The 17,775-nt window shown below is 35.3% G+C and overlaps 2 protein-coding genes across 2 annotated transcripts in view; one reads left to right on the forward strand and one right to left on the reverse strand.

The window, feature by feature from the left end:
• The window catches only part of LOC145248162 (uncharacterized), a 49,957-nt gene extending 43,967 nt beyond the window's left edge, over positions 1-5,990 (reverse strand). Inside the window, exon 1 of the mRNA XM_080109997.1 lies at positions 5,697-5,990. Within this exon, the coding sequence (XP_079966123.1) occupies positions 5,697-5,739 (43 nt within the window). The 5' untranslated portion in view covers positions 5,740-5,990. The remainder of the gene's footprint in view (positions 1-5,696) is intronic.
• LOC145248165 (uncharacterized) overlaps positions 1-17,775 on the forward strand; it is a 132,738-nt gene that overhangs the window by 92,855 nt on the left and 22,108 nt on the right. The window lies entirely within an intron of this gene.

Here is a 17,775-nt window from a genome sequence, read left to right on the forward strand (position 1 = left end):
GGGCACAATATTTATCGAATTTTTTTTTTTTGTATCGATTATTCAAAGCATGCCCTGTTTAATAATGGTCATGCATTATTCGGCTCGCTAAAAAAAAATTGTTAATCTATTTATCAAAAATTTTAAAATGGCTTTTTTCGTATAAATATTAATAAAAATTTTTTTTTATTTTGCTTAACTTAAATTAATTATTTTACTTAACATATTCACCGAATTTCACACTTCAAAACTCAAAAGCGGGATAATTAAACACAATCGAAGTTCTGATATTCAGACGTCAAAATAAGGTATGCAAACAAGTTTTTTTTTTTTTTTTTTTAATCTATAATTCTGTCCCTTACAACAACACAATATGTTTTGTTCAGTTTCAGATGATTATTTTAAGCATATTTGTTCCCACTTCAAAACAAGGGGGGGTTTTGTAAGCAAAAAAAATATATATATAAATATCGTTTATGAAAAATAAGTACACTGTTATAAAGTTCATTCTTCTCCTAATAATCGCTGAAAATTTCGTATTGATCGGATAATTACCTGATTTTTGGTAGATTTTTAAAAAGACGGTCCGTCAAAAAGTACTGACCTGCCCCCCCAGTTTTGGCGGTGCCTAGTGGAATTATTTGAAATCCAGGTACTTATAATATTTTTGCATATTCTCATAGAAAATCATCCTAAATCTTAATTAGACAACAAATAAATAAATTAATTATTTCAAAAACCTTTTTTTTTAAATATTTATGTATGTTTTTTGTGCAAGACAAAAAATGTCAATTGTTAACTTTTTGGGAAAATTAAACATTTAAAATTTAATTAAAAATAGTAGAAAAAGTTTTACATTATTCTGTTTTCTATATGATAAAATTCAGGGTTTTATCTTTCTGGGAAAAAAAAAAGTTACTCAGAAATAATGGATTTTAATAAATGTAATTTCGTTTTAAAAAACAACAACTTGATTTTTCAGCCATTTTTGGCGGTGCCTACAAATGTTATCAAAGGCAAGATAAGCTAGTTTTCTACCAAACTGGATACATTTTTCGTGTTTTTATTCAATGTAACATGTTTATTCAGCTCGAAAACCATACAGTGTTTACCGATGTATTGGAACATTCAAGATGGCGTCTGATTCTCTCTTTAACACGGTAAGTTTGGGAAAAGGTGTTATAAATAAGAAAACCGGTTAAAATACTGTTAAAAACTCGCTCAATATATGTTACCGTGACATAGGTTGACATATTCGGCGGGTTTTTAATAGTATTTTGTATAGTTTTTTTTATTTATAACACCTTTTCCCAAACTTACGGTGTTAAAGAGGGTGTGAGACACCATCTTGAATTTTACAATACATCGGTAAACACTGTATGTTTTTCGAGCTGAATAAATGTTACACTGAATAAAAACACAAAAAATATATTCAGTTTGGCAGAAAAGTAACTTATCTTGCCTTTGATAACATTTATTTGTTATATATTTGTTTTTTGATAACTTTTTCGAATCTATGTGTACAGTAATACAAACCCCTTTTTTCTTTAACTTTTCAGCATCAAAAACGCTCTCCCTTGTTTAAAGACATTATTCGTTTTAAAATTTAAGTTATATTGCAATTCACACTAGTATTTTGTATTTTAAATAAGTACCAAGTTTTAAATTTAGATTTTTATTCAGCCGTTTAAAGGTTTAGGATTAAAGTTGGGGGTTACTTAAGTTTTCTTTTTTCTCTCTTATTAAGCGTTTGGGGGCATTTTACAGTAAAAGACAAAAAAAAAAAAAGTTGAAAAAAAAAACAAAACAAAAGTAAATAGTAAAAAGCGCTGGTTGACCATCTTTAGGAAGTTGGATATTTTTTGGCGAACGTTTTCTGTTTTAGGGTTAATTATTTAGAAACCTATTATTTAACATGGGGAGAGGAAGGTGTTTTGTAACTATTCTGTACTTGAACCTAACAATTTAATCATAAATTCTTAAAAGTAAGTCTTCCGGTGATCAACCATCGCACTTTTGAAAACGTTTGGTGTTAGTTTTTTTTGTTTTTTTTTTTTACATAGGCATCACCACTTATCAAGGCCAATAGGCCACTCAAGGATAAGGGTTAAAGAGTGTAGAGTAGTCAAAAGGACAATATAGTAATCGATAGTAATGGAAGTTCGGTAAATTTGTTAACTTAAGTGGAACGGCTCATCAGAAACTTGTTCACATTGGACTTGAAAACAACCATATTATAGACAGCTGGAAAGCAGGAAAACGGAAGACAATTCCACAGGCGTGCAGTTCTAAGAAAGAAGCTTTGATCATGGAATCTATGTTTAGGTTTAGGCACAGATAAAGAGTGGGGAAAAGTATTGATAATGTTTTCAGCTAGTCTAGTGTTTCTTGTGAAAGTTTGGTGAGGGGGGACCATAGATTGAAGCTCAGTCGAACACTTTCCATGAAAATAACGATAAAGCAGAGACAAACTCGCAACATCTCTGTGAGATAGAGGTTGCAGCGAAGAGAAAAGGACATCTCCTACTAGGCCGCAAAGTCTATTTTGAACCCTATCAAGGCAGAACAAGTCTTTTCTAGCAGCTCCTGCCCATATGTGGCAACAGTATTTCATCCTTGGACGTATCTGGCTCTTATATAGATAGAGAATTGCATCAGCAGTGAGATATCTACTGGATCGATAGAAGGATCCGACCATTTTTCCAGCGGCCTTGGCAACAGATTTGATGTACGTATTCCATTTAAGATCAGGAGTAAAGGTCAAGCCCAGAAGCCTGTCAAAACTTGAGGCCTCCCCAAGACGAGAGCCATTCATTTTAATTGATGCCAGATGGGGATCAGAACGTTGATGATGTAAAGATAGAAGCTTGGTTTTAGATGCATTAAAAGTAACCAGCCACTCCTTTCCCCATTGTACAACGTGATCAAGATCAGAGGAGAGAGAATCGGAGAGAACTTGGTCGTTTACTGTCTTAGATGTGCTACCATAGATGGTAGTGTCGTCAGCAAAAATGTCTACGAATGATGTAAGGATGTGATTTGGAAGATCATTAATGTAGATCAGGAAAAGAGTTGGGCCTAGGATGGACCCCAGCATCTATACTGTGAGCTTATGATTTTTGCCCATCAACTATTACTCTTATGAACCTATCAGAGAGAAATTATTTAATAATTGAGAAGACATTTCCAGCTATACCATAGCTGGAGATCTTGTGAAGTAAACCTTTATGCCATACCCTATCAAAGGCCTTTGATATGTCAAGAGCAATTGCCCTAGAAAGGTTGCCTCTGTCGAGAGATTCGCTGATCCTATGAGATATAACTGTAAGCACATCTGCTGTAGATCTAGCAGAACGGAAACCATATTGTGTGTCACTAAGAAGGTTATTTTTGCTGAGATGGTTGATTACTTCTCTATTTAACACAGATTCCAGCAACTTACTCATGACGCACAGGAGACTTATTGGCCTGTACTGAGAGGGGAATGAACGATCACCTGAATTCTTAAATACAGGGCATACTGATGAGATTTTCCAGGGTGATGGGAAGCAATTCTCCTTAAGACAACGTTTAAACAGTTTTGTAAGTATGGGTGCGAGTTCTGGTTGAAGTTTTTTGAGTACTATAATTAGAATACCGTCAGGACCGGTTGCTTTACTGGAATCAAGATTTTAGTTATTGATCCGCTCTATATTTTTTTAGATAGTATTTTAAGTTTAATTAAGGTTTTATGATCTGTTTTTATTAAATTATAAGGTTAAAGCACAGCACAACAGAATAGGTACAAAACACCCTCCTCATGTTAAGAATGGCTTTCTAAATAATAACATTATTTTAGCACGGATCAATAAGTAGACTATTTCAAAGCGTTTATTTACTGCGAAACATAAGTAGGGCACTTGCAGGCAGCGGTTTAAATGAGGGGGACATTTATTGGTTGAGTTTCTATCAGTATTTTATTTTCGAGTTTTGAGCGATTATCGAAACTCTCCAGATAACCGTCTCATGTTAGCCATTTGTTTCTTCTTCTAACTTCAAACTCGGCAATACTTGTGATTTAAAGTAAATAAAAGATTATTTGCGTATTTTTGGTACCGTGGTGAAATAACATTATTTTGAAAACCATTCGTAAGGTGGGGAGAGGAGGGTGTTTTGTAACTATTCTTTGCTTCTACCTGAAAAAGGTCAATTTTTACATTAGGTCCACCCACCAGTCCACCACTAATTTTCTTTAAAACCACCACTATGCTGAATAAGAAAATTTCATTTAAATTTTGCAGAGACAAGTAATTTTCGAGATATAAAGACGTATTATGCACTGTAATTTTCACTGGTCGCCATGTTTGTACGCACGCGCAATAAACAAATCCCCCTTTCTGCGACTGACACTGCCCTCCCTCCAATCTTTTTTTAAATAGTATTTGAGAATATGAATATCACAGTTAAATTTGGGGCAAATATCCCCCCCCTCCCTCACAGGGGTGTTTATTCCAAAAGCCGCTCCGCTCTTAACATGAAATTACTCAAGGAAGTGAAACAAGTCTGGGTTTGTATTACTGTACACATAGATTCGAAAAAGTTGTCAAAAAACAAATATATAACAAATAAATGTCATCAAAGGCAAGATAAGTTACTTTTCTACCAAACTGGATATATTTTTTGTGTTTTTATTCAATGTAACATATTTATTCAGCTCGAAAACCATACAGTGTTTACCGATGTAATTCAAGATGGCGTCTCACACCCTCTTTAACACCGTAAGTTTGGGAAAAGGTGTTATAAATAAAAAAACTACACAATATACTATTAAAAACCCGCCGAATATATGTCAACCTATTTCACGGTAACATATTGAGCGAGTTTTTAACAGTATTTTATCCGGTTTTTTATTTATAACACCTTTTCCCAAACTTACCGTGTTAAAGAGAGAATCAGACGCCATCTTGAATGTTCCACATCAGTAAACACTGTATGGTTTTCGAGCTGAATAAACATGTTACATTGAATAAAAACACGAAAAATATATCCAGTTTGGTAGAAAAGTAACTTATCTTGCCTTTGATAACATTTATTTGTTATATATTTGTTTGACAACATTTTCGCATCTATGTGTACAGTAATACAAACCCACAAGTCTTAATTGTTTTATTTTACACGCATGCAAATTACTTAATTACTCGGTTGTGAAAAAAAAAAAAGAAAAGTGGATTTGTTTCCACTAGGTGTCAGTGTCGGCTACAGAAAAGTAGATTTGTTTATCGCGCACGCGTACAAACATGACGGCCAGTGAATTACACTGAAATACAGGTCTCGAAAACTACTTGTCTCTGAAAATTTTAAATGTGATTTTTTTTATTCAGCATAGTCGAAAACCTCCATAAGAAAATTGTGGAGGTGGACCTAATGTAACAAATAAATAAACAAATAAATAACGTTTAATATTAAAGTTTGCAAAATATCCTCGTGAGAGAATCGAAATTAAATTAAGTTTTTATGAGTATTAATTTGTTATGTCTTAAGATGCAATGTACTTTTTCAAACTCAGAAATCGAATAATTATTGAATGACATTTAAAAAAGGGTAAATTGGGACGTTGAAAACGTACACTGTACATTTTCAATGTCCAAATTTGTCCTATAAAACTGTAAATTAGAATGGGATATTACTTTCAAATTATTATATCAGAATATAAACAAATACAAGAAAGAAAGAAATACCTCGAGGCAACATATCCAAAAAGCGGTTCATCGTAAACACCATACGCGGCGGCCACCAAAACAAAAACTGATGAAATCGTTTCAATGGGCGATAACTCTATCCTAACTTTGTTAACACGTGGATATTTAAAAAAAAAAAGTTGTTTTTATTTATTTATCACAGTCTTTTAAACAGCGAATCTTTTGCTAGAATTTTTATTTATTTATTTATTTATTTATTAAACTTAGTTAAATATGCGCAAAGCTATTTTTAAATTATTTTATGCTTCGTCGTCGTACGAGAGTCATCCAATCATTAATTTCCCACTTACTAGCGTGACCTTGATAGTTTGGGTTTTTCCATGTTTCAAGGATACATCCTTGACGATCATTCTGATAGAGGATGGGTCATTGTGACATTTTCTGATCTTGCTCTGTTGGGCTGAGATATAGTTCTGTGCTATTCTTGGAGGTCCACCCTCCCAGGCTTTACCTTCTCGTGCTTTGAGAAAAGGTTAAAGTGCTCACATTCTTGGGTGTTAGCTTTTGAATTCCCAACAGACCCAACACATCTTTCCGCAAAAGGAGGGGGAGATAAAAAAAAAAAAAAAAAATAGATGGCACTTCTGCATTGCATGGACGGCGTCATTTTTTGGTGCGTTTCACTAAATTGTCGCTAGGTGGCGCTTCTCTCCAATCAAATTGTTTATAGATTTAAAAATTAAAACTATATGTTATTGACTCTTGTAGGGGTTCAGAAGTTTAAGTGAAATTAAATTCCCTCGTCCCAAACAAACTAATAATAATAAAAAAAAAAGAAATGAAACAAAACGACACATCGTCCTGATTTAAATGCACGGCATTTATTTTTTTAACAAAAACAATAAGGTGATTACACAAAGATCCAATTGGTGAAAGTTCTTTTGAAGTCATTATGATTAAAATGTTAGGTGAAAATCCTTTGTGGAATTAATGAGTTTTGAAGGTTAAAGTTCTGTGTGAAAATAATAAAATTAATTTAAAGTTTGTGTTTATCTGGCGAAGTTCGCCTTACTTAAAGAGTCTCATGAAAGTAATTCGAGAAGAAAGTAATTTGTTATTATTAATTTAGAAGATGTGCGGAATGAATGCGTGTGTGCATAAATGATTTTTGAGTGTCCGCATGGTGTGTGTATGATGGTATTGGAGGTATTGGCAGTTATGATGTTGTGAACACGAGCGGCATGTTCTCGTTGAGTCGTTGAAGATGTAGAAGACTAGGATATAAATACCCTAACTCGCTACAAGAAAAAATAATGAAATGAATTGAATGAAGGAAACAAATAACTCAAATGCTGGAATAAAATAAACATGTCGTTTATTTTCTGTTGAGAAATGAAAGTCTTGGGTGTACACATGTTCATTCGGCCGTTGACGACTACGCGCGTGGAAGGAAAGGGGAATGCAATAGAGAAACGCGAAGTGGCAAGCCGGCCTGTAGAAAGAGAGGGTTAAGCTTAGTAGAGAGTCGCGCACATGTCTGTGTTGATGGACCAAAACGAAGGGGAGATAGAGTGAGAATGTCAATCCAGTTCATGGAGAGAGAAAGCGTATAAAGTGTATGTACAGTCTGTTAGCATTTTGTCCCACATAGTAGCAAGTGGTGTGAGGCACGCGCGTGCATGCTGAAAAGGCACGCTGTCGGTCCTTAGACCGTCCAGCTAGGAAGCTGGTCTGAAAAAGGAAGGAGCTGCTTATTGCTCTTGCTTTTATAGGTGTTTCCGCTGGTCTTTTGTGTATGTGTGGATTTCCTTTGAAAGGGGAAGTGACGTTGTCCATGCGTGCATGTATGTGAGTACATGTGTGTACATTAGTGTGTGTGTATATACACGTGAATGTGAGTGTATGTACACGAACGTGAATATATGTACGTGTGTGGACGTGGGTGTGTATGTTTGTGTGCGTATATGTATATTTGTGTGTGTGTATATGTGTATTGGGGTGGAGAGGGCTCCCGTACGCCGTGGTGAAGGCAACCTTTCTAGAAGAAGCAAATCTCTGATTTAAAAAACCATAAAGCGGAAGACCATTACCCGCATTAAGCTGGTCTGCAGTTTAATTTGTTGCTGGCTATCTTGCTCTTGCTTGTTGCTGGATCTCAACATTTTGAACCGAGAGAGAGACTTAGCTGTCGTACAAAGCTAAGACTCTGTAACATCATATTTGTATAGATACTACCTCAGGCATTTGGGCTCATGGATTTTAAATGTCTGAGGGAGTGGCACTCGTCTGACAAGACGTTGCAATCATCATGTATATGACAAGTAATGTGGCTTGAAATGTGAACACGTGTTTTTGTGTGAGACTAGAAAAGGCTCGCGCAAAGCAAGCTGAGAGAGAAAAAGCTGAAATCTTTCAGTAGACGATTGTTTTATACATTTTTGACCGGCTCCAGAACATGGTTGCTACTGTTGATATTTTGGTGTGTGTGTGTGTGTGTGTGTGTGTGTGTGTGTGTGTGTGTGTGTGTGTGTGTGTGTGTGAGTGAGTGGCTGCACAAATACTCCCCCCAGATTGAAAAAAAAATATAAAACTGTTTTTTTTTCAATATATAACGTATACCTTAAAACGTTCCAGCCAGTGTACTTTCCTGATGGTTTTCGTTTTGGTAGTCGTGTCAGCATTCTGTACAACAGTAGGTTCTGTAAGAGGTTGCTTCAGTGGGGAAATGACTTGAAAATCTTTGTCAATGTATGCCAGTTTAAGTCGGTCCAATGCGAAAGTGTCTCTTCCCCATTTTTTGAAACAGTGAAATATTTAACCTGCCTGTCCAGAACTGGGTATGGACCCGAATAATTTGAACAAAATGGTTTTTTCACCGAGTCATTCCTGACAAATACGTGCTTGGTGGTGTGAAGATCTTTTGAGATATAGGATCGTCTGTCTGTCCTCCTAGTGGGTGTGAAATTTAGACGAGACATTTTGTCTTTCAACTCTGTTACGAACGTGGTTATAGGTGAGATCTCCGTGTGTTGATCAAAATATTGACCTGGTAGGCTCAAAGTGGAACCGAAAACTACCTCCGCCGGTGTGCTTTGTAAGTCTTCTTTTACAGAATTCCGTGTCGTTAATAGTATCAAAGGTATATTGTCTGCCCAGTCCGTACTGTTTAGACTCATTGCCAGGGAGGTTTTTAACTGCCTGTGAAAGCGTTCAACCAAACCATTCGAGAATGGATGTTATGCCGTAGTCTTGATGTGGTTTGTTCCCAGTAATTGATTGAATTCCGCAAAGAGTGTCGATTGGAACTGAAAACCTCTGTCTGTCGTGATGACTGTGGGTACTCCAAAAATGGCTATCCAGTCCTGGAGTATGGCTTTGGCTATTGTTGAAGCTGAAGTATCCTTAACGGCTATGGTGATAGGCCATTTGCTTAATCTATCGACGATAGTCAGGATGTGGGTGTGTCCCTTGGAAGAGGGTAATGGTCCTACCAAGTCGATGTGGATGTTGGTGAATCTAGCATTGGGTGTGCTAAAGGAACCCAGTGGTGATTTCGTGTGTTTGTGAATTTTGTGCTTTTGACAAGGTATGCACGTCTTTGCCCAATTTCGAATATCTGTGTTCATATTTAGCTTTAAAGTAGCTCTTTTTCCTGGGTGAGATACATTGTGAAAATGTTGGAAAACTTATCGTCTGAGGCTTGGTGGTATGTACGGTCATGGTTGTTTCTTTGTCGTGTCGCAATAAACAATCACTGTACTGAAGGGTACGGGCATTTTTTCGAGTTGTAAGGATGGGTCTTCCTAAACATCTTTAAGCGTTGTGTCTGATTCCTGTTCGTGCTATCAATTCCATGCTTAGCGAGCTGGAATTCAGAGAAGTGATCATGGCTCTGGATGAGTCGTCTGCTGCAATATTCTCCTGGTCCTTCACATATCTTATATCCATGAAGTACTGTGCAATGTAATCGAGATGTCTGATTTCTCGTGGGCCATATTTGTCCACATGTGTGTGTAGCGCATAAGTTAACAGTTTGTGATCTGTGTAGATCGTGAAATTTCTGCCTTCCAAGATGTGTTTGAAATGTTTAATCGCCAGGTAAATTGCCAATAATTCCCTCAAAAATGCAAGGGTATGGAAATCCCTTAATGCCCTTGCAATTAATTTTAGGCGGGCTATTTTCCTGCCTGGCTGCATTTAATGGCGCCGCCATCAAAAATTACAAAATGTCGAAACTATGTAACATTATAGAAGAAAGAGAAGGGAAATGTTCATTTGTCCTGTTCTTCATTTTTCTTCGTACACTGTTTGGGAATTTCGCAAACAAGATATTGGTTATCATAGCCCCAGACGTTGAATTATCTAAAAGGAAGTCTGCACCAAATGACGTGTCCATTTCGTATATGTCTAGTTTGACAACGTTCGAAGAAGACCCGGAGGTCTTTTAATTCTGAAATATCTAGCATTTAAATCTAACTTAGTCAGAAGTGTAATATTTGTTTATTGGTTGTTATAACTGACAAAGTGGATACAAATATTAGCTTGAGAGGAATATTTTATTTTCTTAGTTTTTAAATACTTTTAGAATTCTGCGTCTGCTCTTCGCAGGACACGTGTGACAAGGTAGAAGCCTGGAGACTGACTGTCCAATCCTTTTTAGGTCAATCATCGGTCAAAGAGAGAGAGAGAGAGAGAGAGAGAGAGAGAGAGAGAGAGAGAGAGAGCGTGTGTGTGTGTGTGTGTGGGTGAGCGAGCAGCAACAGCAGAAGAGAAAAGGGAATAGATTTTTGGGTATCTTGGTTAGTTGTGTTCTTTTAGAGAAAGAGAGGATTAAAGAAACAATGTCTTTTCTTCATGTGGCCTGAGGTCACTTAGCTTCACTCCTACAGAAGTTTAAAAGGTTATCATACATTTAAACTGTAAGCTTTAACAAGTTATTTAGCAATAAACTACATGTTTAAAGTAATTCCTTTTTTGCAAAAAAAAAAAAAAAGTAGTGTAAGAATTTTTTTCTCACCTGCTTTTGCTCCAAGGCAGTGACAAAAAAATTAACAATTACAACAAAGCATACTTCTAAATTCAACACAAATTTTATTTGTTCTTCGTTGCAAAAAAGGAAATGCCTATTTTGCCTCTGAGTAGAGCTGGTAACACCTTGAAAGGTAATAGTTCTTTTATCTTCAGCAGAAACTGGAATTCGGGTTCAGTACTGTTCGAAAATCGGATTAATTACAGCCATTTGAAGGAATTGGTATGATACCTTCTGATGAAAGATTCAATTCTCGAGTAGTACGTATGACTAGACTACATACTTACGTATATATGCACATATTGATTATTAAAAATTATTTATTGGTTATTTAAAAATAATGTATTAATTATTTAAAAATAATGTATTAATTAATAAAATAAAATACTGAAAAAAAAATTTTTTTCAGTATTTTTTATTATTTTATTAAAAATACGGAAATAATCTTAACCCTACCAAAATACGGAACTTATGTTATCGCGTTGAAATAATAATTATTTAGGGCGCTTCTACACTATTAGGACGAAATTTTGTAGTCAATAAATGGAGTTTTCAGATAAAAAAAACAATGGTTTCTACTGATTTTTTTAGTCAATTCTAATAAATTACAATAGTAGCTTCCAAATTATGCAGTCGAAATTACCGGAATATTACTGAATTATTTAACAAAACAACTTTAATCGTGTTAGTAGGTGAAAAATTGAGGCCATCTTGTTTTAAATCGAAATGAAAAATGGCCTCCCTTTTGAAAACTCCTGTGTCTTGCGATTGTTCGATTAAATTCTATTTTTTTTTTTTAATAAATAATTTTCTACCTTATGAATTTTCGTAATTTTTCGGTATAATCATCTTAAAAATACGAGGAATGTGTAGATACATTGTTTTTATGTGGAATTCAGTTTTACGATTTCTGAAAATTCGTCCTAATAGTTTTGAAACACCTTATTTAGAAACCAATTCTTCACATAGGAGGTGGAATTATATTTAGTAACTTTTCTGAACTTTGTAGTGGTACTTAGGTCTAATTAAAACCCTTTTCCACCACAAATAAATAAATAATAAAAAAAAAAATCAAATATGTGAAATAAATTTTGTTTATTTACACAAAAATAACAAGTAAAAACGAATCATTTTTCAATATCCAAAAAGTGTGTCTTGGTAGAAAGTTCTTATAAATGTGAAAGTTATTTAGACTGTTCATTGGAGTTCCTATTTACAATGCCTCCCCACGGGACAGAGTTATACACCAGGGTCGTTTTTTAACGTGGAGAAAAGGAACAAAAATAAAAATTGTCTCAGTCGTGAAGGATTTCTCCTCCACTGACAGAGAACAAGAAATTGAAGTGCAGCATCTGAAGAACAGATACTACACTTTGATCTTGTCCCGAAATCCAAGTAATAACTCTGTAGACTGTTCATTAGAGTTAAAGGAAAAAGCAGAGAATGTCCTTTGCTTTCTTTGTGAGAAAACAGACTTACTTTTTCTGTGTGATATGAGAAAGAAAGGGGGAAAGTAAATGTCTTTCAGCGTGGCTAAATATCTGCATTATTCTGTGTGTGTGTGTGTGTGTGTGTGCGTGAATAGGTGTGTCTTGTCATGCTGGCAAGAACAAGTAGCAACGACGACGTTGGTAAGAGAAAAGAGAGGTAGAAAGATCATGTTTGTGTGTGCAGCTGAATGTCTGCATTATTCTCTGTGTATGTGTGTTTCATCATGCTGACGAGGAAGTAGCAACAAAGATATTGACGCGAGAAAGTGAAAAGAAAAAAGAACAAAGAGTGAGTGAGTGAGAAGAGTTCGCTCATCATTTATATATTTTTCAACAGGCTCCCAGGTGAGTTGAGAAAAAGGTTTGAAAATTAAGTTTTTCTTTGAGTGTTGATTGGTTAAAAAGTGCACGTCTTTGTCACATGGTATGCTTCCGACTACGTCCGCCGAGAAAACACATTTTAAGTTTTCTTTCCCGCAGAATTTGCATGGGCATATTTTAAAAAATCTTTGCACCTCTGAAATTTATTAATTTCTTTTTGTGCGCATAACTGAGTTTTTATTTATTTGTTATTTTTAAAACAAGAAATGAATTTTTCAAGTGTGTTTAACCGCGCAACTTTCACCTAACAATTTAATCTACATATATAAAAGCGAAAATGTGTGTATGTATGTATGTTTGCTTTTTCTGTATGTCCGCAAAAGGATTTTTTTCGATGGCTTCTCGATGCCATTGCTCATTTTTAAAACTTTTTATATCACGTCGAAATCATAATATGTACGAGTTATGAACAGGCGTCGCCCGTCTATTTAATTTGCCCGACTTTAAAACATTAAATATTCAACATTTTTGGATCGCCACATATTGCTTTCGTTTTTCGGTATAAAAAAGCGAAACTCGATTCGAATCCCTGGCCCACGGCCATTGGTCTCTAGAAAGTGATGTAATGTTTGGTCAATGTCGGCTTACCGTCATCATATCAGATGGTTGCTTTCATTTCGAGACGAGACACTCCCCTAATAAACGGGGAGCTGTTTTTCCCCAAAGTTAGGTAAAAACAAACAAACCAGGTTATTGACTTCATCAAAAACTGTCCCGCAGAAAATGTTAACTGCTGAATAGCTATTGCTTAAGTCGTCATCGTCACGCTCGCAAAAAATGTTAACTCTACGACTTCCATGCGGGCACCTGTCAATTCTCTTCTTACTTAAATAAATTCAAACATTTTTCAGTAACTCATTCTGGCTGGCCGAGCGGTTAACGTGTCATGTTTTTTTTTACATTTTATTTTCCAACTTCGCCTCAGGGTTTCGGGTTGTATCCTACCAACTTACCAAAACTTTTTTACCCCCACCCCGGGTTTCTTTTTGATTTAAGAGCACACACACACCTCGTAACACCCGAGCAACGCCGGGTACCCCCGCTAGTAATAATAGAAATAACAGATATCATAAAACTTGAATTTCACTTGAAAATACTATTTCAAAAAATAACACGATAACATGAGTGCAATAGGTACCTCCAACAGGAGACACAGATTTACCCCCTCCCAACACAATGTAACTTTATAAGTTAATATTATCAATATAACTTTTGTACCATTTAAAAAAAGAAAGGCAAAATAAACTAATAATAATTAAAAAAAAAACAATTTTCAGCGTACAAAAATAATGAAAATGCGAGACGAAAATTATGTTTATATAATTGAAAATAACGTTCATATGTATTAAGCATTTGAACGTGAAAACATACCCGTGTTTAATAAATCTAGCAAATACCGAATATAGAATTTAGAGATCTGAACCAACCTTGCATCTACGGTATCTCGTTTGATGCACAGTAAAAAGGAAAACATAACCATCCTTATTCCGAATTTCATTGACTTATTTCTTAATGTCTCCAAGCAAATAAACATTGTTCAACAGAATGTGAGGATTGGAAATACCACTCCCATCACACAACATCTTTTTTTCATAAATTCATAGAAAACGGAAATGATACGCAAAAAAGTTGAATAAATGCTCGATCATGGCATAATTAGGCCAAGCCAAAGTAGCTGGTCATTGCCTTGCAAGTTAGTTAATAGGTAAAATTTAGTTAGATTTAATTAACCTATCTCTTTGGATTCTCTTTTAATACGTAGAAATAGGTTAATTAAATCTAAATTATATCGGACAATAGGTGTTTAGTAACATTCAAAACAGAGAATCAGCAACTATGTCCCAGAGCCTAGCTGGAGTCCGAACACGGTACCCCCGTAATAATAATAAAGGGTTGGGTTTGAGACTCCTAACAAACGGTTCCCCAGTTCGATAAAAAACACCTGATGAAGGCCGGAGGGCAAAACGGCCGAAACGTTGTGACTATAACAACCAAGATGAGGAAGTCAGTCTGACAATCTCAATAAATGAAAACGCCTCATCTCAAAAATACAGACAATTACTAATAGGTGTTTGAACATAATTATATTTCTAATATAGATATTTGTTCATTGTAATAGTTAGGTTGAAGCTTAGCATATCTTAAGCTTATACAAAAAATTAACTAAGAAAAACGTAAATATGATTTAAGAATAAAGAGAATAAGGAGTTAGTTTTGTATATATAAAAAAATACTTATTGTAGATTTATTTGTAGTTAACATAATTTAGGCAATAACTATTAGTTGTTTTGAAATAAAAAATATATAATTTTTAGTGTTGATTAAAACAATATTGAAACATTATATCAATACGTAAAATAAGGCTTAAATAGCTTTTCTATTAAATCAAATATGATTTCAATAACATATTACATGTTACAGATATGCTTAAAAATTTTTTTCACTGTGCGTGATCATGCCCAATTTTTTTTCTTTTCTTTTTTAAAGTTAAAAAGGTTTCACTCCTTCTGATGAGACAACGTGGAAAAAATTCAATATTAATATACTAGTAATTGATTGTTTCTGTGCTATGAAACGGGTGGTGTAAAAATATGGAAATTTTGACATGATAAAAGAAATAGATGGTAAGATGAATAAAATCTTGGAATTTGGAATCTGTTTTATCATCCATTTTCTGGTCAAAGTGAAATATACTTTACGTTTCCCTTTTAATCCCATTTGATCCGAGGCCGCACAAAATGGAGCTCATCCGCCTGTCTTGTTCCACAAGAGTGCTGAAATAAAAATAAGAATAAGAAATATGGTTAAGCATGAAAACATGTTCTGAAGTTTAGAGGAAAAAAATCTTTATTCTTACATTTTCATCTATGAAAATGTTACGTTTTTATCAATGAGAAATTTTGTTCATGGTATGTCTAGCGTGTGCGCGATCAAGCAACCCAATCAATTAAATTCTTTATATACATTTTCTGCACCATCACTGTTTTTTCATTGTCCCCGTTTCATGGTGGCCATGCCATCTCGTCTAATGATCGGCAAGCTTCTCTTTAATCAAGAAAAATAATGCATGGAAACACAAGTACATTTCACCGAGTTTTCAAGGTTTTATTGGGGAGAGAATTTACTTATGGAGAGAGACACTATCTAGCTATAATTAATTCGTTCTTAACGTATTTTTCTAACTTGGGAATTAAATGATAGAGACGGACAGAGGCATCAGTAACATTCAACTTAGACCATTACATTCTTGGACTATACCGCTTCCCTAGATAGACTGTTTGAAACTTTTACTTTCTCTTGTTCGAAAACTGATGTCATTTCATATCCGCTATCGTTCCACTGTATTTTGTCTATAGAGATTGATCTACTTCCTCTCTGTCACTGAGAATATTCTGTTTGCAGCTAGGTTATCCTGACCTGTACTAATGTACCCCTTGTCAAAATTTACACTCGCTAACTGTTGTGGTCATAAGAAAAAGGTCATTAAGAAAGGCACGAACAACAGGGTTTTAGGTAGAAAGAATGTATTGTATAAAAAAGTGAGTACAAGAAGGGCTGTTGATATTTCTGAGGGTTAGTTAGACAGTTTGTAGTTTTGCGTTAGGTCACAATATTTTTCCCCCTAACCGGAGTATTAACTTCATGGTTTATATAATGGCTAGCAAAGTTCTTTTTTTTTGTTTTTACTCACGTTCACCCCTAACAAGACATATCGCTACTTGCATGTAAGGGCTACTATTTGGGACCATGCCTAGGAAAGATTAAGAGAATCTTGGATTACGTTACATTTAAACTTCTGCTAACAGTACAGCTAAGGAAGCAGGTAGCAGGAAGGGAATTCCAAAGTCTAGCTGTTCGAGGGAAGAAACTATTAGAATAGAAAGCTTTCTGGCATTTAGGGACCGCAACAGTGAAACAGTGATCTTGTTGCTAAGTGAGTTTGTCGGGATATGTACATCGAGGGGACACAAACGCAACGAGTTCATCAGAGCACATTCCATTAAAATATTTGTAAAACAGGCACAGAGATGCAACATTGTGGTGATGGGACAGGGGTTGAAGCTTAGTTGACAAAGTGGGACCTCTTAGGTTGGAAATATTTTGGAGGGACCCTAACCAAAAGGGAGAGGCTAGTAATAGATGCACCAGCCCAGATGTGCTAACAATACTCCATGCATGGGCGAATAATGGCCTTGTATAGGTATGAGTGAATAAGTAAATCCCCATAACATTAATGTACTTGCTACTTACTGGCGTAGATACCAAATATGTAACAGTATCTTTAAAACAATGGTGTATTATTGTTGTTTGCTTTTTGAGTTGGAGACTGAAGTTATTTCTTCCTCCCTTTTCTCTTTACTTTTTTACTGACGCTCTCTTCCTCTTTCCCTCTTTACAGTCCAACGTAGTTTAGCCGATGAATTCTATTTAAATTTTTATAGTCTTACTAGCATGGGTGCCCGGCGCTGCCCGGGTGTTTGGAGGTGTATGCTGAGCAAAAAAAAAAAACAAGCAAAAAAACGGTCAATCTTTTTAACTTTGACCCCTTTTATGACCGCTTAACATTTATTGTTTTGGGCTCAAACCAAGTTATTAAGTTAGATCCATGTCCAAGGAAGCTATATCTAAAATTTCAAGTGTTTAGACCCAAAATTGTCGGAGGAGTTTGGTAGAGTTCTCAAAGGGTAAATCGTTGATTTTTGACCCCTTAACAGCCAAATTTCTGGCCGAAAACCAATCATGTAGATTTTCCTTAATCTCAGTAATCTGTATATCAAATTTCGAGTCTGTAGACTAAAAATTGCCAAAGTTATTGCGTAGGGAAATGTACACAGACACACACACAGACAGACACACAGACACGTTCACTTTTATAGATATACTAGCATGGGTGCCCGGCGTTACCCGGGTGTTTGGAGGTGTATGCTGAGCAAAAAAAAAAAAAAAATTTGACCCCTATTATAACCCCTTCACATTTATTGTTTGGTTCCCAGTACCCTGTATATCAAATTTCGAGTCTGTAGACTGAAAATTGACAGAGTTATTACAAAGGAAAATATACACAGACAGACAGATAGACAGACAGACACACACACACACACACACACACACACACACACACGTTAACTTTTATAGATGTATAGACTAGCATTTCAGCCCGGCATTGCCCAGTTGTTTGTAGGTGTATGTTGAGCAGAAAAAAAAAAGCGATCAATTT

The sequence above is a fragment of the Euprymna scolopes genome, chromosome 26, assembly GCF_053919585.1.
Source record: "Euprymna scolopes isolate OS-2025 chromosome 26, ASM5391958v1, whole genome shotgun sequence".
Classification (NCBI taxonomy): Eukaryota; Metazoa; Mollusca; class Cephalopoda; order Sepiida; family Sepiolidae; genus Euprymna; species Euprymna scolopes.